Genomic DNA, 24,875 nt, shown 5'->3' on the forward strand with positions numbered 1-24,875 from the left:
ATTCAAAATACTGGAGGAATTCAGCAGGCCGGGCAGCATCTATGGAATAGAGTACAGTCGACATTTTGGTCCGAGACCCTTCAGCAGGACTGGAGAGAAAAAAGGCTGAGGAGTCAGTGTAAGTGGGAGGGGAAGGTGAGAGGTGAAACCGGGAGCGGAGGGATGAAGTAAAGAGCTGGGAAGTTGATTGTCGAAAGCGATTCTAGGCTGGAAAAGGGCGAATCTAATAGGGGAGGTCAGAAGGCCATGGAAGAAAGAAAAAGAGGAGAGGAGCACTAGAGGAAGCTGATGGGCAGGCATGATGAGAGAGGGAAATGGGAATGAGGATTAGAGAAGGGGGGACATGACTGTAAGTTTGAGAAATCAATGTTCATACCATCAGGTTGGAGGCTACCCAGTTGGAATGTATGGTGTTGCTCCAGCACGGCCTCATCGTGACAGTAGAGGAGGCCGGCAATGGACATGTTGGAATGGAATTAAGTGGATAGCCACTGGGAGTCTGGCTTTTTCTGGTGGACAAAGCATAGGTGTTCAGCAAAGTGGTCTCCCACTCCATGTCAGGTCTCACTGATGTACAGGAGGCCATATTGGGAGCACGAAATAGTGCAGATGACGCTCCCCACCCCCAACAGGCTCACTGGTGAAGTGTCGCCTCACCTAGAAGGACTGTTTGGCGCTCTGAATGGTTATGCGGAAGGAGGTGTAGGGGCTGATCTGGTACTTGTTCCACTTGCAAGGATAAGTACAATGAGGGAGATCAGAGAGAAGGGGTGAATGGACGAGGGAGTTGTGTCCCTGTGGAAAGCAGAAAGGGGGGGGGTGAAGGGAAATGTGCGCTTCGAGGCGGGATCGCGTTGGAGATTGCGTAAGTTACAGAAAATTATGTGCTGGATGCGGAGGCTGGTGTGGGGGTAGGTGAGGACAAGAGGAACCCTATCCCTAGTGGGGTGGCAGAAGGATGGGGTGAGGGCAGATGTGCGCGAAACGGAAGAGATGCAGTTGAGGGCAGCGTTGATGGTGGAGGAGGGGAAGCCCCTTCCAGGTGAGATGACACTTCACCTGTGAGTCAGTTGGGTAATCTATCGTATCCGGTGCTCCCAAATGGCCGCTTGTATATTGGTGAGACCTGACATAGATTGGGAGACCGCTTTGCTGAGCACCTACGCTGTGTCTGCCAGAGAAAGTGGGATCTCCTTGTGGGCACTCATTTTAATTCCACTTTCCATTCCCGTACCAACATGACCATCCGTAGCCTCCTCTACTGTCACGATGAGGCCACCCTCAGGGTGGAGGAGCAACACCTTATATTCCATCTGGGTAACCTCCAAACTGAGGGCATAAACATCGATTTCTTGAACTTGCTGGAATTCACCCCTCCCCCCTTCTCAATTTCCCATTCTGATTTCCCTCCCTCGCCTTATCTCCTTGCCTGCCCATCACTCCCCTCTGATGCTCCTCACCCTTTTTACTTTCTTCCATGGCCTTCTGTCCTCTCCTATAAGATTGCCCCTTAACTAGTCCTGTATCTCATTCACCAGTCAGCCTCATCTCTTTACTTCACCCCTCCCCCCCCCGTCCATCAGGTTTCACTTATCACCTTGTGTTTCTCCCTCCCCTCCCCACACACTCTTACTCTGACTCCTCGTCTTTCTTCTGTGGCCCTGATGAAGGGTCTTGGCACAAAATGTCGACCGTACCTTTCCCTATAGATGCTGCCGAGTTCCTCCAGCATTGCGTGTGTGTGTGTGTGTGTGTGTAGCTTGGATTTCCAGCATCTACAGGTTTTCTCTTCTTTGTTGTTAAGGACAGCACCTGCCCTCAACTCCTCAGACCCATCCATCCATGGGGACTGGGTCCCTGGGGTAGGTGAATGAATGACAGGGTTTGATTCACAGGGTAAAAGCAGAGAAGCTGGGTCTGTAGTTTTGGGTAGGGGAGATTGGAGGGAGGCAGGAAAGTTGTCCCCATTGCAGTGTTGGTAGGTGTCAGGGTGCAGATTTAGGTGATGGGTGATGCTGTAATCAGATAGGATCCCATGGACCCTTCCACCGGGGCAGAGAAGAGCCTCTGACTAGGGACTCATTTATATATCTTGTGTTTCTTATTGTAATTTACAGATTTGTATTATGTATAGCAATACCCTGCTGTTGGAAAACAATGTGTCAGTTATATTAAAAACGAGAAAATCTGCAGATGCTGGAAATCCGAGCACCACACACAAAATGCTGGAGGAACTCAGCAGGCCAGGCAGCATCTATGGAAAAGAGTACACTGGCTGTTTCTGCCTGAGTCCTTTCATCAGGACTGGAGAAAAAGATGAGTCAGAGTTAAAAAAGTGGAGAGAGGGGAGGAAGAACCACAAGGCAATAGGTGAAACCGAGAGGGGTGAGGGGTGAAGTAAAGAGCTGGGAAGTTGATTGGTGAAATAGATGCAGTGCTGGAGAAGGGGGAATCTGATAGGAGAAGGCAAAAGGCCATGAAATAAAGTAAAGGGGGAGGAGCACCGGGGGAGGGAGGTAATAGGCAGGTGAGAGGGAAATGGGAATGGTGAAGGTGGGGGGGCATTGCTGGAAGTTCAAGGAAAGCAATTTTCATGCCATCAGGTTGGAGGCTACCCAGATGGAGTACAAGGTGTTGTTCCTCCAACCTGAGTGTGGCCTCATCATGACAGTAGAGGAGGCCATAGACTGACATGTCAGAATATGAATGGGTGGCCACTGTATACTCCGTCTGCCAGAAAGAGTGGGATATCCTAATGACGCACCATTTTAACCTTGTGGCTCTTCCTCCCCTCCTCCCACTTTCTTACTCTGACTGCGCATCTTTCTTTTCCCAATCCTCATGAAGGGTCTCGGCCCGGAACATTGACTACACACTTTTCCCTAGCGGAGTTCCTCCAGTATTTTGTCGATTATATTACTCCTAATTTTGAATCTAACATCGGAGGCACTGACTTCAAACTCCAGTGGTGCTATTGCCTCCCATGGTGTCTCATAACACTCAACAACAAACACCTTGTTGAAAGGACGGTGAATTGGGCAACTGCCCGACTCTCTGAATTCCTCCAACAGGTTGTGCGTAGCTCTAAGTTCCAGCGGCTAAAGCCTCTAATGTCAGTCAGGGCCCGGGTTTCGGCCCTTCAACCTCAGCTGGTTTCACTGTCAGCCCAGGCATGATGTACCACTGCTCCACCGGCAATGTACCATCGGTGATCTATTGACTGCCCAAGCACATTTATCGATGCTTTTAGTTTCCATTACATCCCCATGCAAGTGGAATCAATGCAGTGCGTCTCCCTCACTGGAGGACTTATAGGTGGAGCAGTTGCTCCATGCACCAATGAGGAAGACTTCATCACGGTCAGTAACATCCTATCCCACCTAACCTCAACAGGAGGACTTATCGATGCGTTCGGTGAATGGCTGGGAGGCGCTGGAGGACTTATCGATGCGTTCGGTGAATGGCTGGGAGGCGCTGGAGGACTTATCGATGCGATCTGTGATCGGATAGGTGACTCTGGAGAATTCATCGATGAGGTCGGTAAACGGTGCGCGTCACTGGACAACCTAGAAGATGGCGGCGGTTGCCGAGGAATTGGAGCAAAGCCTCGCCTGGTACTTGGAAAGAATGGGCGGTGAGGAAGCGGGACAGCGGCTGAAACTGCAGCCGGGGACAAAGGTAACAGAGGGAGGGACCCGAGATGTCCGGTGGTGGACTGTACTGATATAGATTCCATCAGTAATACGGTGTTACACAGTCAGCCCATTCTCCACCGGTACTGTGGACAGACCCGTCCCCACTGGTACCATACCCCGGTGTGAAACAGAGACAGACACATCCCCACCGGTACGGTACCCCTTTGTTTAACAGTGACAGACCAGTCCCCAGTATTATACAGGAACAGTACTGGACAGCGACAGCCCCTTCCCCACTGTGCCCCGATGTTGTATAGTGACAGATCCATTGCCACCGTTACTGTACCCCGGTGTTACACAGTGACAGGCCTTTCCCCACTGTTACTGTACCCTGGTGGTATGCATGACAGACGCAATCCATCAGAACTGAGCTCCGGTGTTGTACAGTGACAGACCCGCCTCCACCGGTACCGTGCCCGGTGTAGTACAGTGACAGACACATTCTCACTGGTACTGTACACTGTTGTTATACAGTGACAGACATTCCCTCTGGTGCTGTACCCCGGATTTATACAGTAACAGACACATACCCTCTGGTACTGTACCTCTCTGTTTAACCCAGGGGTGGGCAAACTTTTTGACTTGAGGGCCACAAAGGGTTCTAAAATTTGACAGGGGGGCCGGACCAGGAGCAGATGGACGGAGTGTTTTGGTAATACACCTCATAAGAGAAAACAAAATATCATGGGATATGTAGAAAACATGTGCTTTAATTTCAATTGAAAATGAACAAATGCATTACAACAAAATACCTGTCTTTGAAGTCCCATGGTATTTAGCTATTTATTGAAATGTCTTTTAAAACACTGAAAATTAAATGAATAAAATACAGCTTTTTTTAATAGTAACAGTTATTATTTTAAAGCACTGAAAATTCTGTTATCCTTCAAGATATTATCATCATCACTCTCCTCCTGACTGTCTTTATTTCAAAAACGGTAGGAGATGCAGGTCTACTTGTCCTGCTCCTTCTTATTCAATTGTCCCCTGTGCCAAAACTCAACAACGACCCGCACAATGGCAGAACAGTGAGAGCGCGCCAATATGCGGAGCTCTGTGCTCGCAAATCCCCGCAGGCTATCTCCCTTAGCCAGAACGCCGGCTAATTGTGAGCCGGTTCGGATGTGCCAGGAAATGGGTCGCCACAAGGTCACAAAGTAAAGCGCAAATGTGGAGTAATACGCTGCACTTCAACAAAGGTCAATGTATATAGAGTGTGTCATCTATTGGGAAGACACCAGAATTGCGGGGAAAATACGTTAACAAGGTTTATTAATATAATTTCATCAAGTTCTGCGGGCCGGATTAAAAAGCTTACCCTTCCGGTACTGTACCCAGTGTTATACAGTGACAGACCCATCCCCACCGGTACTGTACCCCGGTGTTATACAGTGACAAACCTCTACCCCAGAGTTATACAATGACAGACCCGTCCCCACCGGTACTGTACCCCAGTGTTATACAATACAGACACACCCCAACCAGTACTGTACCTGGTATTATACAGTGACAGATCCATCCCCACCAGTACGGTACCCCAATGTAATACAGTGACAGACCTATCCCCACCAGTACTGTACCCCAATGTGATACAGTGACACCCATCCCCACTGGTACTGTACCCCAGTGTGATACAGTGATAGACCTATCCCCACTGGTACTGTACCCCAGTGTGATATAGTGACAAATCCGTCCACGTCAGTACTATATGCCGGTTTATACAATGACAGATCCGTCAACACCGTACCCTGTTAAAACACCGAGACAGCCAGTCACCACTGGTACTGTACCCCAGTGTAATGCAGTGACAGACCCACATGCAGGTGTTATACAGTGACAGACACAACCCCACTGGTACTATACAATGACAGGCCTGTCCCCACCGGTAATATACCGTGGTGTTATACAGTGACGGACCTGTCCTCACTGTTACTATACCCTGGTGTTACACTGTACAGTGACAGACATGACCCACCGAAACTGAGCTTGTGTTCTATAGTGACAGAGTCATCTGCACCGGTACTGTACCTTGGTGTAATAGAGTGACAGACCCATTTCCTGGTGTTATACAGTGACACACCAGTCCCCACTGGTACGGTACCCTGGTGTTATACAGTGACAGACCCATATCCCAGTGCTATACAGTGACAGACACATTTCCACCAGTACTGTACCCTGGTGTTATACAGTGAAAGACTCATCCCTCTGGTTCTGTACCCTTGTGTTTAACAGTGACAGACCCATCCCCAGTGGTAATGTACCCTGCTGCTATGCTGAGACAGCCTCATCATCACCGGTACTATCCCCTGGGGCGGGTTGTGTCATGAAAAACCCATCCCCACCGGTAGTATACCCCTGTGTTTAACAGTGACAAACCAGTCCCTACAGACAGCATCTTCCTGTATTATACAGGATCAGGCTCATTACCCCCTGCTGTTGTACAGTGACGGCCCATCCCCACCAGAACTGTGCCCCAGTGTTGTATGGTGACAGACCCATCCCCACTGGTGTTATACAGTGACAGACCCATCCCCATTGGTACTGTATCCTGGTGTTACACAGCGAGAGATCTGTCCCCACAGATGCTAAACAGTGACAAACCTGTCCCCACCACTAATGTACCATGGTATTACACTGTGGTAGACCCGTCCCCACGTGTGATGTACCCTCGTATTAAACAGTGACAGACCTGTCCCTACTGGTACTGTACCCTGGTGTTATACAGTGACAGTCCTGTCCCCACTGGTGCTATACAGTGACAGACCCGACCCCACCGATACTATACCTCAGTGCATACAGTGATAGCTCTATTCCCACCACCACTGTACCCAGGTGTTATACAATGACAAAGCAGCCCCCACTGGTACTGTACCCCAGTATTATGTAGTGACAGATCTTTCCCTACCAGTTCTGTACCCCATTGTTATACAGTGACTGACTCATTCCTACTGGTAATGTACCCTGATGTTATACAGTGATTGAACAGTCCCCACTAGTTCTGTACCCCGCTGTTATACAATGACAGACCAGTCCCCACTGGTTCTGTACCCCAGTGTTAGACAGTGACAAGCTTGTTCCTACTGGTAATGTACCCTGGTGTTTGACAGTCATTTCTTACTAACTTGGTTGAGTTTTTTGACGATTTGATTGATGAAGAATGTGCTGTGGATGTTGTCTGTGTGGATTTTTGCAAGGTGTTTGACAAGGTCTCTCATGGGAGGTTCATCCAGCAGATTAAGATGTGTGGGATCCATGGTGAGCTGGGCACTTGGATTTCCAACTGGCTTGCCCTCAGAAGACAGAGGGTAATGGTTAAAGAGGCTTATTGCAGCTGAGGTCTGTGATTAGTGGAGTTCCACAGGGATCTGTACTGGGACCTATGCTGTTTGTGATGTACATAAATGACCTGGAAGAAAATGTAGATGGGTGGGTTTGTAGGTTTGCAGATGATTTGAATATTGGTGTTCTGGTGTAGGTGACTGGCAAAATATACAGCAAGATTTTGATGAGATGTGGGCTGAGAAATGACAAATGGAGATTAACCTGGTCAAATATGAAGTGTTTCTCCTCGGTAGGTCAAATCTGAAAAGATGGTACACTGTGTTGAGAAGCAGAGAGGGATTAAGGGGTCCAAGTTCACAGCTTCCTGAAAGTGGCTACTCAGGTTGATAGGGTAGTTAAATAGGGATTTGGTATTCTTGCCTTTATTAATCAAGGCGTTGAGTTCAGTTATCTGGAAGTTGTGTTGCAGTTTTATCAAACTCTCGTTCGGCTGCATCTGAAGTGCTACACACAGTTCTGGTCACTCATTATAGGATGCACGCTAAGGCTTTGGACAGGGTGCAAAAGAGGTTTATTAAGATGTTGCCTGGATCAGAGGGCATGTGGTATAAGGAGAGGATGGGTCTGTCACTGTACAACACTGGGGTACGGTATCCTGTGGATGGGTCTGTCACTGTATAATACCAAAGTACAGTACTCATGTGGGTTAACGTAGGCCAAAGCCAGCATGGTTTGCTGAAAGGAAAATCCTGCCTGACTAATTTTTTGAGAAAATTGCAAGCAGGGTAGACAAAGGAGATGCAGAGGATGTGGTGACTTGGATTTTCAGGATGCTTAGCAAGATAAGAGATGGAATTACAGGGAATTTATTAGCATAGGTGGAACATTGGCTGATCGGCAGAAAACAGAGAGTGGGAATAAAGGGATCCTATTCTGACTGGCTGCTGGTTACCGTTGGAGTTCTGCTGCTTTTTACGATGTATGTCAATGACTTGGACTATGGGATTAATGGATTTGTGGCTAAATCTGCTGATGATGCAAAGACAGGTGGAAGAGCAGGTAGTGTTGAAACAGAGAGCCTGCAGAGAGGCTTAGATAGTTTAGGGGAATGGGCAAAGAAGTGGCAAATGAAATACAACGTTGGAAAGTGTATGGTCATGCACTTTGGTGGAAGACATAGATGAGCAGACTATTATTTAGACAGGGAGAGAATTCAAAATGCAGAGATGCAAAGGGACTTGGGAGTCCTTGTGCACGATACCCTAAAGGTTAACCTCCAGGTTGAGTCGGTGGTGAAGAAGGTGAATGCAATATTGGCATTCATTTCTAGAGGTATAGAATATAAGAGCAGGGATGTAATGTTGAGGCTCTATGAGGCAGTCGTGAGACCACACTTGTAGTATTGTGTGCAGTTTTGGGCTCCTTATTTCAGAAAGGATATACTGACATTGGAGAGGGTTCAGAGAAGATTCACGAGAATGATACCAGGAATGAAAAGGTTACCAGATGAGGAACATTTGGCAGCTCTTGGGCTGTATTCCCTGGACTTTAGGAGAATGAGGGGGGATCTCATTGAAACATTCCGAATGTTAAAAGGCTTGAACAGATTAGACATGGCAAAGTTATTTCCCATGGTAGGGGATTCTAGGACAAGAGGGCATTTCAGGATTGAAGGTCATACAAACCCCATTTCCAGAAAAGTTGGGATATTTTCCAAAATGCAATAAAAACAAAAATCTGTGATATGTTAATTCACGTGAACCTTTATTTAACTGACAAAAGTACAAAGAAAAGATTTTCAATAGTTTTACGGACCAACTTAATTGTATTTTGTAAATATACACAAATTTAGAATTTGATGTCTGCAACACACTCAACAAAAGTTGGGACAGAGTTAAAATAAGATTGAAAAGTGCACAGAATATTCAAGTAACACTGACTGGCTTGGAAGACTCCACTAATTGGTAGCAGGTGAGGTATCATGATTGGATATAAAAGTAGCATCCATCAAAGGCTCAGTCTTTGCAAGCAAGGATGGGTCGTGGCTCACCCCTTTGTGCCAAAATTTGTGAGAGAATTGTTAGTCAGTTCAACGCAAGATTGCAGAGAATTTAGGTCTTTCAACATCTGCAGTACATAATATTGTGAAAAGATTCAGAGAATTCAGAGACATCTCAGTGCGTAAAGGGCAAGATCGGAAACCACTGTTGAATGCGCGTGATCTTCAAGCCCTCAGGCGGCACTGCCTAAGAAACTGTCATGCGACTGTGACAATTATAGCCACCTGGGCTCGGGAGTACTTCGGAAAACCATTGTCACTTAACACAGTCTGTCGCTGCATCCAAAAATGCAACTTGAAACTGTATTACGCAAGGAGGAAGCCATACATCAACTCTATGCAGAAACGCCGGTGAGTTCTCTGGGCCCGAGCTCATCTCAGATGAACCGAAAGACTGTGAAACCGTGTGCTGTGGTCAGAAGAGTCCACATTTCAGCTAGTTTTCGGAAAAAACGGGCGTCGAGTTCTCTGTGCCAAAGATGAAAACAACCATCCTGATTGTTATCAGCGAAAGGTGCAAAAGCCAGCATCTGTGATAGTATGGGGGTGAATCAGTGCCCACAGCATGGGTGAGTTGCATGTATGTGAAGGTACCATTGACTCTGAGGCGTATATTAGGATTTTAGAGAGACGTAAGTTGCCATCAAGGCGACATCTCTTCCCGGGACGTCCATGCTTATTTCAGCAGGACAATGCCAGACCACATTCTGCACGGGCTACAACAGCATGACTTTGTAGACACAGAGTGCGTGTGCTTGACTGGCCTGCTGCCAGTCCAGCTCTATCTCCTATTGAAAATGTATGGCGCATCATGAAGAGGAGAATCATACAACAGAGACCATGGACTGTTGAACAGCTGAAGTCTTATATCAAGCAAGAATGGACAAAATTACCAGTTGCAAATCTACTACAATTAGTATCCTCAGTTCCAAAACGATTAAAAAGTGTTATTAAAAGGAAAGGTGATGTAACACAATGGTAAACATGCCTCTGTCCCAACTTTTGTTGAGGGTGTTGCAGCCATCAAATTCTAAATTTGTGTATATTTACAAAATACAATTAAGTTGGTCAGTAAAACTATTGAAAATCTTTTCTTTGTACTTTTGTCAGTTAAATAAAGGTTCACGTGAATTAACATATCACAGTTTTTTGTTTTTATTGCATTTTGGAAAATAACCCAACTTTTCTGGAAATGGGGTTTGTACATTTAAAACAGATGCGGAGTAATTACTTTAGTTAGAGGGTGGTAAATCTGTGGAATTTGTTGCCACAAATGGCTGTAGAGGCCAAGTCATCGGGTGCATTTAAGGCAGAGATAGTTAGGTTCTTGATTAGCCAGGGCAACAGAGGGTATGGGGAGAAGGCAGGGGAGTGGGGATAACTGGAAGAATTGGATCAACTCATGATTAGATGGCAGAGCAGACTTGATGGGCCAAATGTTCTACTGCTGCTCCGATATCTTAGTGTTATGGTCACTGAAGAACACTGGTTACAGTACTCCTGTGGACCGATCTGGCACTGTATAACAACAGGGTACAATATTCCTGTGGACAGGTCTGTCACTGTATAATACCAGGGTACAGTACTCCTGTAGACGGGTGTCACTGTTTAACACCGGGGTAGAGTACTCCTGTAGACGGGTGTCACTGTGTAACTGAGGTACAGTACTCCTGTAGACAGGTGTCACTGTTTAACACCGGGGTAGAGTACTCCTGTAGAAGGGTGTCACTTTTTAACTCTGGGGTAGAGTACTCCTGTAGACGGGTGTCACTGTTTAACACCAGGGTAGAGTACTCCTGTAGACGGGTGTCACTGTTTAACACCGGGGTAGAGTACTCCTGTAGACGGGTGTCACTGTTTAACACCGGGGTAGAGTACTCCTGTAGACGGCTGTCACTGTGTAACTGAGGTACAGTACTCCTGTAGACAGGTGTCACTGTTTAACACCAGGGTAGAGTACTCCTGTAGACGGATGTCACTGTATAATACCGGGGTACAGTACTCCTGTAGACGGGTGTCACTGTTTAACACCGGGGTAGAGTACTCCTGTAGACGGGTGTCACTGTTTATCACCGGGGTAGAGTACTCCTGTAGACGGGTGTCACTGTTTAACACCAGGGTAGAGTACTCCTGTAGACGGGTGTCACTGTTTAACACCAGGGTAGAGTACTCCTGTAGACGGGTGTCACTGTTTAACACCAGGGTAGAGTACTCCTGTAGACGGGTGTCACTGTTTAACACCGGGGTAGAGTACTCCTGTAGAAGGGTGTCACTGTTTAACACCGGGGTAGAGTACTCCTGTAGACGGGTGTCACTGTTTAACACTGGGTAGAGTACTCATGTAGACGGGAGTCACTGTTTAACACCAGGGTAGAGTACTCCTATAGACGGGTGTCACTGTTTAACACCGGGGTAGAGTACGCCTGTAGACAGGTGTCACTGTTTATCACCGGGGTAGAGTACTCCTGTAGACGGGTGTCACTGTTTAACATCGGGGTAGAGTACTCCTGTAGACGGGTGTCACTGTTTAACACTGGGGTAGAGTACTCCTGTAGACGGGTGTCACTGTTTAACACCAGGGTAGAGTACTCCTGTAGACGGGTGTCACTTTTTAACTCTGGGGTAGAGTACTCCTGTAGACGGGTGTCACTGTTTAACACCAGGGTAGAGTACTCCTGTAGACGGGTGTCACTTTTTAACTCTGGGGTAGAGTACTCCTGTAGACGGGTGTCACTGTTTAACACTGGGGTAGAGTACTCCTGTAGACAGGTGTCACTGTTTAACACCGGGGTAGAGTACTCCTGTAGACGGGTGTCACTGTTTAACACCGGGGTAGAGTACTCCTGTAGACAGGTGTCACTGTGTAACTGAGGTACAGTACTCCTGTAGACAGGTGTCACTGTTTAACACCAGAGTAGAGTACTCCTGTAGACGGGTGTGACTGTTTAACACCGGGGTAGAGTACTCCTGTAGACGGGTGTGACTGTTTAACATCGGGGTAGAGTACTCCTGTAGACGGGTGTCACTGTGTAACTGAGGTACAGTACTCCTGTAGACAGGTGTCACTGTTTAACACCGGGGTAGAGTACTCCTGTAGACGGCTGTCACTGTGTAACTGAGGTACAGTACTCCTGTAGACAGGTGTCACTGTTTAACACCAGGGTAGAGTACTCCTGTAGACGGATGTCACTGTATAATACCGGGGTACAGTACTCCTGTAGACGGGTGTCACTGTTTAACACCGGGGTAGAGTACTCCTGTAGACGGGTGTCACTGTTTAACACCGGGGTAGAGTACTCCTGTAGACGGCTGTCACTGTGTAACTGAGGTACAGTACTCCTGTAGACAGGTGTCACTGTTTAACACCAGGGTAGAGTACTCCTGTAGACGGATGTCACTGTATAATACCGGGGTAGAGTACTCCTGTAGACGGGTGTCACTGTTTAACACCGGGGTAGAGTACTCCTGTAGACGGGTGTCACTGTTTATCACCGGGGTAGAGTACTCCTGTAGACGGGTGTCACTGTTTAACACCAGGGTAGAGGACCCCTGTAGACGGGTGTCACTGTTTAACACCGGGGTAGAGTACTCCTGTAGACGGGTGTCACTGTTTAACACCAGGGTAGAGTACTCCTGTAGACGGGTGTCACTGTTTAACACCAGGGTAGAGTACTCCTGTAGACGGGTGTCACTGTTTAACACCAGGGTAGAGTACTCCTGTAGACGGGTGTCACTGTTTAACACCAGGGTAGAGTACTCCTGTAGACGGGTGTCACTGTTTAACACCGGGGTAGAGTACTCCTGTAGAAGGGTGTCACTGTTTAACACCAGGGTAGAGTACTCCTGTAGACGGGTGTCACTGTTTAACACTGGGTAGAGTACTCATGTAGACGGGAGTCACTGTTTAACACCAGGGTAGAGTACTCCTATAGACGGGTGTCACTGTTTAACACCGGGGTAGAGTACGCCTGTAGACGGGTGTCACTGTTTATCACCGGGGTAGAGTACTCCTGTAGACGGGTGTCACTGTTTAACATCGGGGTAGAGTACTCCTGTAGACGGGTGTCACTGTTTAACACTGGGGTAGAGTACTCCTGTAGACGGGTGTCACTGTTTAACACTGGGGTAGAGTACTCCTGTAGACGGGTGTCACTGTTTAACACCGGGGTAGAGTACTCCTGTAGACGGGTGTCACTGTTTAATACCGGGGTAGAGTACTCCTGTAGACGGGTGTCTCTGTATAATACCGGGGTACAGTACTCCTGTAGACGGGTGTCACTGTGTAACTGAGGTACAGTACTCCTGTAGACGGGTGTCACTGTTTAACACCGGGGTAGAGTACTCCTGTAGACGGGTGTCACTGTGTAACTGAGGTACAGTACTCCTGTAGACAGGTGTCACTGTTTAACACCAGGGTAGAGTACTCCTGTAGACAGGTGTCACTGTTTAACACCAGGGTAGAGTACTCCTGTAGACGGGTGTCACTGTTTAACACCGGGGTAGAGTACTCCTGTAGACGGGTGTCACTGTTTAACACCGGGGTAGAGTACTCCTGTAGACGGGTGTCACTGTTTATCAATGGGGTAGAGTACTCCTGTAGACGGGTGTCACTATTTAACACCGGGGTAGAGTACTCCTGTAGACGGGTGTCACTGTTTAATACCGGGGTAGAGTACTCCTGTAGACGGGTGTCACTGTTTAATACCGGGGTAGAGTACTCCTGTAGACGGGTGTCACTGTTTAACACCGGGGTAGAGTACTCCTGTAGACGGATGTCACTGTATAACACCGGGGTAGAGTACTCCTGTAGACGGGTGTCACTGTTTAACACCGGGGTAGAGTGCTCCTGTAGACAGGTGTCACTGTTTAACACCGGGGTAGAGTACTCCTGTAGACGGGTGTCACTGTGTAACTGAGGTACAGTACTCCTGTAGACAGGTGTCACTGTGTAACTCAGGTACAGTACTCCTGTAGACGGGTGTCACTGATTAACACCAGGGTAGAGTACTCCTGTAGACGGGTGTCACTGTTTATCACCGGGGTAGAGTACTCCTGTAGACGGGTGTCACTGTTTAACACCAGGGTAGAGGACTCCTGTAGACGGGTGTCACTGTTTAACACCGGGGTAGAGTACTCCTGTAGACGGGTGTCACTGTTTAACACCAGGGTAGAGTACTCCTGTAGACGGGTGTCACTGTTTAACACCAGGGTAGAGTACTCCTGTAGACGGGTGTCACTGTTTAACACCAGGGTAGAGTACTCCTGTAGACGGGTGTCACTGTTTAACACCAGGGTAGAGTACTCCTGTAGACGGGTGTCACTGTTTAACACCGGGGTAGAGTACTCCTGTAGAAGGGTGTCACTGTTTAACACCGGGGTAGAGTACTCCTGTAGACGGGAGTCACTGTTTAACACTGGGTAGAGTACTCATGTAGACGGGAGTCACTGTTTAACACCAGGGTAGAGTACTCCTATAGACGGGTGTCACTGTTTAACACCGGGGTAGAGTACGCCTGTAGACGGGTGTCACTGTTTATCACCGGGGTAGAGTACTCCTGTAGACGGGTGTCACTGTTTAACATCGGGGTAGAGTACTCCTGTAGACGGGTGTCACTGTTTAACACTGGGGTAGAGTACTCCTGTAGACGGGTGTCACTGTTTAACACTGGGGTAGAGTACTCCTGTAGACGGGTGTCACTGTTTAACACCGGGGTAGAGTACTCCTGTAGAAGGGTGTCACTGTTTAACACCAGGGTAGAGTACTCCTGTAGACGGGTGTCACTGTTTAACACCAGGGTAGAGTACTACTGTAGACAGGTGTCACTGTTTAACACCGGGGTAGAGTACTCCTGTAGACGGGTGTCACTTTTTAACTCTGGGGTAGAGTACTCCTGTAGACGGGTGTCACTGTTTAACACCGGGGTAGAGTACTCCTGTAGACGGGTGTCACTGTTTAACACCGGGGTAGAGTACTCCTGTAGACGGGTGTCACTGTTTAACACCGGGGTAGAGTACTCCTGTAGACGGGTGTCACTGTGTAACTGAGGTACAGTACTCCTGTAGACAGGTGTCACTGTTTAACACCAGAGTAGAGTACTCCTGTAGACGGGTGTGACTGTTTAACACCGGGGTAGAGTACTCCTGTAGACGGGTGTGACTGTTTAACATCGGGGTAGAGTACTCCTGTAGACGGGTGTCACTGTGTAACTGAGGTACAGTACTCCTGTAGACAGGTGTCACTGTTTAACACCGGGGTAGAGTACTCCTGTAGACGGCTGTCACTGTGTAACTGAGGTACAGTACTCCTGTAGACAGGTGTCACTGTTTAACACCAGGGTAGAGTACTCCTGTAGACGGATGTCACTGTATAATACCGGGGTACAGTACTCCTGTAGACGGGTGTCACTGTTTAACACCGGGGTAGAGTACTCCTGTAGACAGGTGTCACTGTTTAACACCGGGGTAGAGTACTCCTGTAGACGGCTGTCACTGTGTAACTGAGGTACAGTACTCCTGTAGACGGCTGTCACTGTTTAACACCGGGGTAGAGTACTCCTGTAGACGGGTGTCACTGTTTATCACCGGGGTAGAGTACTCCTGTAGACGGGTGTCACTGTTTAACACCAGGGTAGAGACCTCCTGTAGACGGGTGTCACTGTTTAACACCGGGGTAGAGTACTCCTGTAGACGGGTGTCACTGTTTAACACCAGGGTAGAGTACTCCTGTAGACGGGTGTCACTGTTTAACACCAGGGTAGAGTACTCCTGTAGACGGGTGTCACTGTTTAACACCAGGGTAGAGTACTCCTGTAGACGGGTGTCACTGTTTAACACCGGGGTAGAGTACTCCTGTAGAAGGGTGTCACTGTTTAACACCAGGGTAGAGTACTCCTGTAGACGGGTGTCACTGTTTAACACTGGGTAGAGTACTCATGTAGACGGGAGTCACTGTTTAACACCAGGGTAGAGTACTCCTATAGACGGGTGTCACTGTTTAACACCGGGGTAGAGTACGCCTGTAGACGGGTGTCACTGTTTATCACCGGGGTAGAGTACTCCTGTAGACGGGTGTCACTGTTTAACATCGGGGTAGAGTACTCCTGTAGACGGGTGTCACTGTTTAACACTGGGGTAGAGTACTCCTGTAGACGGGTGTCACTGTTTAACACTGGGGTAGAGTACTCCTGTAGACGGGTGTCACTGTGTAACTGAGGTACAGTACTCCTGCAGACGGGTGTCACTGTTTAACACCGGGGTAGAGTACTCCTGTAGACGGGTGTCACTGTTTAATACCGGGGTAGAGTACTCCTGTAGACGGGTGTCACTGTATAATACCGGGGTACAGTACTCCTGTAGACGGGTGTCACTGTGTAACTGAGGTACAGTACTCCTGTAGACGGGTGTCACTGTTTAACACCGGGGTAGAGTACTCCTGTAGACGGGTGTCACTGTGTAACTGAGGTACAGTACTCCTGTAGACAGGTGTCACTGTTTAACACCAGGGTAGAGTACGCCTGTAGACAGGTGTCACTGTTTAACACCAGGGTAGAGTACTCCTGTAGACGGGTGTCACTGTTTAACACCGGGGTAGAGTACTCCTGTAGACGGGTGTCACTGTTTAACACCGGGGTAGAGTACTCCTGTAGACGGGTGTCACTGTTTATCAATGGGGTAGAGTACTCCTGTAGACGGGTGTCACTATTTAACACCGGGGTAGAGTACTCCTGTAGACGGGTGTCACTGTTTAACACCGGGGTAGAGTACTCCTGTAGACGGGTGTCACTGTTTAACACCTGGATAGAGTACTCCTGTAGACGGGTGTCACTGTTTAACACCGGGGTAGAGTACTCCTGTAGACGGGTGTCACTGTTTAACACCGGGGTAGAGTACTCCTGTAGACGGGTGTCACTGTTTAACACCGGGGTAGAGTACTCCTGTAGACGGGTGTCACTGTTTAACACCGAGGTAGAGTACTCCTGTAGACGGGTGTCACTGTTTAACACCGGGGTAGAGTACTCCTGTAGACGGATGTCACTGTATAATACCGGGGTAGAGTACTCCTGTAGACGGGTGTCACTGTTTAACACCGGGGTAGAGTGCTCCTGTAGACGGGTGTCACTGTGTAACTGAGGTACAGTACTCCTGTAGACAGGTGTCACTGTGTAACTCAGGTACAGTACTCCTGTAGACGGGTGTCACTGATTAACACCAGGGTAGAGTACTCCTGTAGACGGGTGTCACTGTTTAACACTGGGGTAGAGTACTCCTGTAGACGGGTGTCACTGTTTAACACCGGGGTAGAGTACTCCTGTAGAAGGGTGTCACTGTTTAACACCAGGGTAGAGTACTCCTGTAGACGGGTGTCACTGTTTAACACCAGGGTAGAGTACTCCTGTAGACAGGTGTCACTGTTTAACACCGGGGTAGAGTACTCCTGTAGACGGGTGTCACTTTTTAACTCTGGGGTAGAGTACTCCTGTAGACGGGTGACACTGTTTAACACTGGGGTAGAGTACTCCTGTAGACGGGTGTCACTGTTTAACACCAGGGTAGAGTACTCCTGTTGACGGGTGTCACTGTTTAACACCGGGGTAGAGTACTCCTGTAGACGGGTGTCACTGTTTAACACCGGGGTAGAGTACTCCTGTAGACGGGTCTGTCACTGTATATTACCTAGGTACAGTACTCCTGTAGACAGGTGTCACTGTATATTACCTAGGTACAGTACTCCTGTAGACAGGTGTCACTGTATATTACCTAGGTACAGTACTCCTGTAGACGGGTGTCACTGTTTAACACCAGGGTAGAGTACTCCTGTAGACGGGTGTCACTGTTTAACATCGGGGTAGAGTACTCCTGTAGACGGGTGTCACTGTGTAACTGAGGTACAGTACTCCTGTAGACAGGTGTCACTGTATATTACCTAGGTACAGTACTCCTGTAGACGGGTGTCACTGTTTAACACCGGGGTAGAGTACTCCTGTGGACGGGTCTGTCAACGTGGAACATCCAGATATTGTACCAGTGGGGACAGTTCTGTCACTATATAACATCGGAGTCTGTCAATGTATTGATACCTAATGCCCTGCTCCTATTTAATACTCTCCTGCTGGCTCCATACTTCTTATCCTTACCTATTGCTATCTTAAAACCTAAGGAGTTGTGGTCACGGTTGCCTTACTGCTCATCCACTGAAGGGTTGATCACTTAACCAGGCTCATTACCCATATCCAATAGATGGAGTACCCAATAGATGGGTAGATGCATACCCTCCTGAATGCATATTACCAATTCTGCCCCATCTAAACCTCCTGCACTCAGAAGTTTATATTAGAGAAGTTGGTCCCCCATGACAACAACCCTATTGTTTATACACTTTACTTAATCTGGCTGCATATCTGTTTTTCAGTGTCTCATGCCTTCTGAGAGGGTCTGTAGGACAATCGCTTCAGAGTGATTGCATCCTTCCTACTTTTGAGTTCTAGCCATGTAGATTCAGTGGACGAGCCCTCCATTATGTCATATGAGTGCAGCTGTGATGTTGTCTCTGATTGGTAGTGCAACTTCCCCACTGGTCACTCTCTGAAGATGTTATTTGCTCTGTGTTTACTGTGTGTTTGAGGGCTAATGCTGTGAGTTGTATCTGCTATTGGTGTACCAATGCGCTGCTTATTGTGCTCTGTGTGCTCTGTTGTTGAAGGTGACGGTCGGGCGAGGTTTAGGCGTGACCCACCGCCTCTTGGCCAAGACCTGTCCTCTGATGATCTCCCGCAACCATTGTTCCTTTCTCCTGAGCTTGGAGGGAGTGTGCACCGTCACAGACAACCAGGTAGGTAGCTGCTGTACCCAGCTGCAGCACTAAAATCATAGCAGGACTGCGCCTTCCTCTGGCCACAGGTATTGGAGTCTCAGATCATGTGATCAGGCCTTCTGACAGCAGGGCGCCCACTCACACTATCCCCCACCCTCCTCCTGTTTCACTCCCCCTTCACGTTCCCAGACTCTGAGTGTGATTCAGTGCAACCCTCACCAGGCCACCCAGGGGAAACTTGTGTAGTCACAGCCAGGAACGTGGTTAGTGCAGTGCTATTACAGCTTCGGGCATCAGGAGTTTGGAGTTCAACTCTGGCATCCTCTGTGAAGAGTTTGTACATTCTCCCCATGATCACATGGATTTTCTCCAGGTTCCTCAGTTTCCTCCCACAGTCAAAAGATGGACCAGTTAGTAGGTTAATTGGTCAATGTAAGTTGGCTGTGATTAGGCTAGTGTTAAATTGGTTGGGTTGCTGGTGCTGCAGCCCGTTGGACCAGAATGGCCTGTTCTATGCTGTGCCTCTAAATAAAACATAAATACATGTGCAGACAGCACCCAACTAAACCCGGGCTGCTGGAGCTGAGAGCCATTGCTGAGGGCTGCGATTCACTGCTGTACCACTGTGCTACCAGAAATGAACCTCAGGACTCAGTGAGCACAAGGCCCTTCAGCCCATCGAGTACATATTAACCTCCAGTTCAGCAATTCCACCTGCCCCCTTCTTTGTTCCCACCTGAGGCCCTGAATTTTGGAATTGCCTCTTGACCTCACATTACAATAGCCTGTCTGTGTTATTTCAGAGGTGGTGAAAGATAGCTGACTGGGTTCACACTGTTCATCCGAAACCTATTTACACAAATTCTATCCTAACCCATCTATCCCACAGTCTTATCAACTACCCCCATATTTCCCATGTTAGGGGAGTCCAGGACAAGAGAGCACAACTTCAGGATTGAAGGACGTCCATTTAGAACAGAGATGTGGAGAAATTACTTTAGTCTGAGGGTGGTAAATCAGATCACGCTCCCTAATATTCCTTTCCTGGTTTACCCTCTTGTACCAAATGTACTTCTTGAAAGTTTTAGGATTATTCTGAGTCGTGCTTGCTAAGGTCATCTAATGGCCCCTTTTTGCTCACTTAATATCTTTGTTCTCCCCTACATCCTCTACTAACCTCAGATGGTTTAAAACACTACACTCAGTCCCCTCTTCCAGATCGTAAATGTAAATCGTGAACAGTTGCGGGCCCAGCACCGACCTCTGATTACCAACCAGAGAAGCGTCCATATATTCCAACTCCCTGCTTTCTGTTGGCTAACCACTCCTCTGTCCATGCTAATACATCAGCCCCAACTCCATTCATCCTTATCTCATGGATAAGTCTTTTACGTGATACCTTATCGAACGTCTTCTGGAAATCCGTTAATAACATCCATCTGTTCCCCTCTATCCACGCACTCATTATATTCTCAAAGAACTCCAGTAAGTTTGTCAAGTTGAACCTGCGTTTGCTGAATCTATGCTGCGTCTGCCTGATGGATCCATTTTTTTTTCCCAGATGTCTTGCTATTTCTTCTTTAATGATTGCTTCAAGCATTTTTCCAACTACAGATGTTAAACTAACTGGCCCATAGTTACCTGCCTTTTGCCCATATCCTTTTTTGAACAGTGGTGTGACATTCACCTTCTTTGAATCTGCTGGGACCTGCCCAGAGTCCAGAGAATTTTGATAAATTTATCACCAAACCCCTAACTATAACTTCTGCCATTTCTTTCAGTACCCTGGGATGCATTCCATCAGGACCAGGGGACTTGCCTATCTTTAGGCCCACGTTTGCTCTGCATTACCTCTTCAGTGTATCAAGGTCCTCACCTCCCCATCACATCCATGTCAGCTGTCTTTGGTGTGTTAGATGCATCCTCCACCGTGAAGACCAGCACTAAACAGTCACTCAAAGCCTCATTACCCTCTATCAATTCCCCCTTCTCGTCCTCCAAAGGATTTACAATCACTTTGGCTACCCTTTTCTGTTTTATATAGTTAAAAATAACTTTTACTATCCATTTTTATATTTTATATTCCCTTTCTTTATTGCTCACTTTGCTGCGTTTTAAAGTTTTCCCAATCTTCCAGTTTCCATTACTCTTGGAGACTTTGTACACACTAGCTTTTAGTTTGATGTCTTCCTTTATTTCCTTGGTTATCCATGGCTGGCTCTCACCACCCTTACTGTCCTTGCTTTTAACTGGAATATACTTTTGTTGAGCACTGTGAAAAATCACTTTGAAAGTCTTCCACTGTTCCTCAACCGTCCCACCCAATAGCCTGTGTTCCCCATCTACCCTATCCAATTCCTTCCTCATTTCATTGTAGTTTCCCATGTTTAGGCATAAAACACTCGTTTCCGATCAAACTATTGCACCCTCCATTTATATGAGAAATGGTGATCACTCTTTCCAAGAGGATCTCCAATTACAAGATAGCTAATTTTACCTGTCTCATTGCACAGGACCAGAATGTTCTCTTGTAGGTTCAGGTGCATGCCATTTGCATTCTATGAAGTCAAGATTCACCTAATCAATGTGCAAGTTAAAGCCCCCCCCCCCATGATAACTGTTGTTCCATTCTTACATACCTCAAATATTTCCTCAGTTTATTGCCTGTGCCACTGTAATGTTGTTATTTGGTGGCTGATAGACAACTCCCACCAGTGATTTTTTTTTTCCTTTTACTATTCCAAATTTTTACCCAGATGGATTCAACATTCTTCTCTTCAGATCCTATATCATCTCTCACTATCACCCTGATCTAATCCTTAATTAAGAGAGCTAATCTACCTCCCTTACTTTCCTGCCTATCCTTCTGTATTTCCTGATATCCTTGGATATTTAATTCCCAATCCTGTCCAGCCTGCAACCACACTTCTGTAATGGCCACTAAATCAAACCCATTTATACTGATTTGTGCCACAAGTTCACTGGCCTTGTTACGAATACTACGGGCATTCAGATAAACTGCCCTTACACTCATTGTGCCTTTAAAATCTAGTAATCAGGTGAGAAGAGATGAGAGGGGAACCAGAATGGGAATTCAGCTTTGGATCCAGTCCCTTCCTTGGGGTCACAGGGGCTCAGGACCAGTCTCCCACTCATCGTTGTCAGCTGTTGTGGGTCTGCTGGTCCTTGCTGCTCTTGGTGACATGCTGTGTTGCTGGTGCAGAGTTTGAACGGCGTGTGGGTGAATGGAGTGCGGCTGGAGCCCCTGCGGCCCTGGGAATTGGTCGAGGGTGATGTGGTGCAGCTGGGGGTACCGGTGGAGCAGCAGGAAAGAGCCGAGTACGAGTACCGCCTGGTGCGCCGGAGCCCAGGTACGCCAGGCACGGGAAGCGGCGCCAAGCGGAAACTGGGCTGCGAGGATTCTCCGACTGGGGTCCTGCAGAGAGCTGAGGGGAGCAGCAAACTGCAGCGGCTCGGGGAGAACACACACCGGCCCGACACGGTGCAGCACAGAGTGGCGGCGAGTGCACAGAGTCGGGAGGACACGGCACAACCTGGCACCAGCAGCCAGCCCCCGACCTCTACCTGCACCAACATCTGTCATGGAGACCAGGATCGAGATCCAGAATCAACACACAGGCATCAGGAACAGGGACTCCCAACAGACAGGGAGCAGACACACGGAGACCAGGATCAGGAACTCTCGACAGATTGGGAACAGACACAGGGACACTGTGATCAAAAACTTCCAGTGGACCGGGACCCAACTCTCGGAGACCAGGAACAGGATCGGAGATGCCTGATAACTCAGGAGCCAACAGATGGAGACCAGGAACAGCGATGTCTCACGAATGAGCAACAACCACAGGTAAAGTGTTCATTGTGATCTGCCAAGTAAAACAACCCACCCTCCCCATCAACCTCATCAGTTCCCCGTGTCTCTTACCCCTCCCACACCCACCCCATGCCTTTCCTCACATCCTCCCCTTCACGAATAAATACCCCCTCACATGCCTCCCCTCTGAATTCCCCCTCTCCTCCCAAACATTGGAACCCTCGTTGTTAAAGACGGAAGCTCTTGTCCAGTGAGGGGGTGACGATATGGAGAATCGATGGGTGCAAGAGTAGGGGCTGAGGCATGAAGGGAACTGAGAATAGGGATGAGGGATGCAGGGTGTAATGGGGTGGTGGGTTGGTCGTTTCTGTGTTTCCTGGCAGTGGGGTCTGACACTGTGACCCTACCACAGGTTGGAGTGGGGGTGGTTGGTGGAGGGTGGGGGTAACGATGGGGTTGTCTGTGGGGATCTGACCTATAACCTTTTCTGTAGGCCAGGGTGGGGGTGGTGCGTCTGACACTGTGACCTTACGCAGTGGAGAGGATGATGGATGTGAGAGTTGGGGGTGTCTGAAGGGTGTCCGTGTGACGATGTCAGGGTGGTGGGTGGACGATGGAGGTGAGGGTAGCTTCAGGGGTGTCTGACCTGTAACCTTACCCACAGGTCGGGGTGGGGGTCGACGTTGCAGAGACACGGATCAGTGAGGTGCTGGAGAATGAACTGCAGTGTATCATCTGTTCTGAGTACTTCATCCAGGTGAGAACCCCCCCCCCCCAAACGACACACCACCCCATTGACATAATCCCACCCCACACCCCCAACATTCCCCCCACTAATCCTTCTGTCCCACGTGTTATGGATCCTTCCTCCCTGAAAACATCACCGACCCCCAGACCTGACTCACCCCCTCACCACTAGAACATCTGCCTGATGCTTTCTCGCCCAGGATAAATACCTACCCTACCCCCATTCATCCCCAGACACGTCTATTGACCTACTTCCTCCTTCCCACCAGGCGGTGACCCTAGGGTGCTCGCACTCCTTCTGCCGGTTGTGTATCAGGGAGTGGGGGCGCCGTCGGGCTGAATGCCCCATTTGCCGGCAGCCCATCGAGTGGCAGACGCCCTCAGTGGTGCTGGACAGCTGCATCGAGAGGATGGTGTCCGGTCTGGGGGAGGCAGCCAGGAGACAGCGGCAGCAGTTACTGCAAGCCCGCATGGGTGAGTGCAGGTGGGATACCTTCCCTCCCTCCCTCCCCATTCCTATCTCCCAACTTCCTCCCACTACTTCTCTTCCTACCTTCCCTCCCTCCCTCTTCCCCATTCCCTCCAATTCTACCCAGTGGCATCTCTCAACAGGATGGGGTTGTCCTCTGACAGAATCCATTTCTCGGTCAACTGGGGAGGGATGAAGGATGCCTTGGTAAGTCTAGGATGGGGTAGGGGAAGACATATTGGTGGGAGAGGGGGTGATATATGCGAGAGATTGTCACTGGGGGAAAAGGTAGACTACTGGGGTCATGAACTCTCTGCTGACCTCTCCCTCTCGTCCCTGCAGTGTTGCTGGCAGACGGAGGGCGCGGACCCAGTGGGGAAGGTGACCTTGGGGGTGAGAGACCTGCCCTACCTCCAGACAGCCCACCTCCTCTCATCCTTGAGAACACAGAGTCCAGGTCCACGGGTAGCAGAGACCAGCAGACCCACCTGTGACCAACAGTGGGTGGGGAGCAGCGCAGACTGGCAGTTCCACCTGAAATTGTGTGTGTGTACATCTGTGTATTTGTAACGTGTGCACGCACACGTGTTTCTATGCATGTCTGTGCCCATGCACATGTGTGTGTGTGCGCGTGTATATCTGTACGTCTGTGTGTATGTCTATCAGTACACCCTGGTGTGTGTGTGTGTGTGTGTGTGTGTGTGTGTGTGTGTGTGTGTGTGTGTGTGTGTGTGTGTGTGTGTGTGTGTGTGTGACCACGTGGGGGTGGGGGGGGGGGTTGTGTTGAAGAGGGCTGAAGCATTGTTAAATAAAGACTTGCAGAGACAATCTGTGGTGTGGTATTTGGGTAATAGAGGGGTGGTGTAGGGAGTGGTTGTAATGGGTAATGGAGGGGTGATGTGGGGGAGCGGTCCTCTGAACCCCATTGAGAACTGCTTATCTTGAACCCCACCTCTCACTATTCGCCCTTCCCACTG

At 48.6% G+C, this 24,875-nt stretch overlaps 1 protein-coding gene across 4 annotated transcripts; it reads left to right on the forward strand.

Annotated features, from left to right (window-relative positions):
- Window positions 1-24,642, forward strand: rnf8 (ring finger protein 8, E3 ubiquitin protein ligase). 4 transcript variants are annotated; one of them, XM_059983080.1, is made up of 7 exons: window positions 1-118; window positions 3,394-3,678; window positions 18,737-18,865; window positions 22,071-22,715; window positions 23,347-23,439; window positions 23,699-23,903; window positions 24,241-24,638. In XM_059983080.1, the coding sequence occupies exons 2-7, from the start codon at window positions 3,574-3,576 to the stop codon at window positions 24,390-24,392; spliced, it is 1,329 nt and encodes a 442-aa protein (XP_059839063.1). In that variant the 5' UTR covers window positions 1-118; window positions 3,394-3,573; the 3' UTR covers window positions 24,393-24,638. The 4 variants fall into 4 exon arrangements, with proteins under 4 accessions (XP_059839063.1, XP_059839062.1, XP_059839061.1 ...); XM_059983078.1 differs by lacking the exon at window positions 1-118 and having other exon boundaries at window positions 536-3,429; window positions 3,472-3,614; window positions 24,241-24,640; XM_059983079.1 differs by lacking the exon at window positions 1-118 and having other exon boundaries at window positions 533-3,614; window positions 23,699-23,913; window positions 24,241-24,642.
- Window positions 24,643-24,875: the final 233 nt, after the last annotated feature.

Source organism: Hypanus sabinus, chromosome 10, assembly GCF_030144855.1.
Source record: "Hypanus sabinus isolate sHypSab1 chromosome 10, sHypSab1.hap1, whole genome shotgun sequence".
NCBI lineage: Eukaryota > Metazoa > Chordata > Chondrichthyes > Myliobatiformes > Dasyatidae > Hypanus > Hypanus sabinus.

Excerpts from the sequence above, each read along its gene's own strand:
- rnf8 (XM_059983077.1), top strand. The coding sequence starts at position 3,267 with ATGCAAGTGGAATCAATGCAGTGCGTCTCCCTCACTGGAGGACTTATA. Across the intron at positions 3,615-18,736 it reads TTGGAGCAAAGCCTCGCCTG|GTGACGGTCGGGCGAGGTTT; the intron begins GTACTTGGAAAG and ends CTGTTGTTGAAG. Across the intron at positions 23,904-24,240 it reads GTTACTGCAAGCCCGCATGG|TGTTGCTGGCAGACGGAGGG; the intron begins GTGAGTGCAGGT and ends TCGTCCCTGCAG.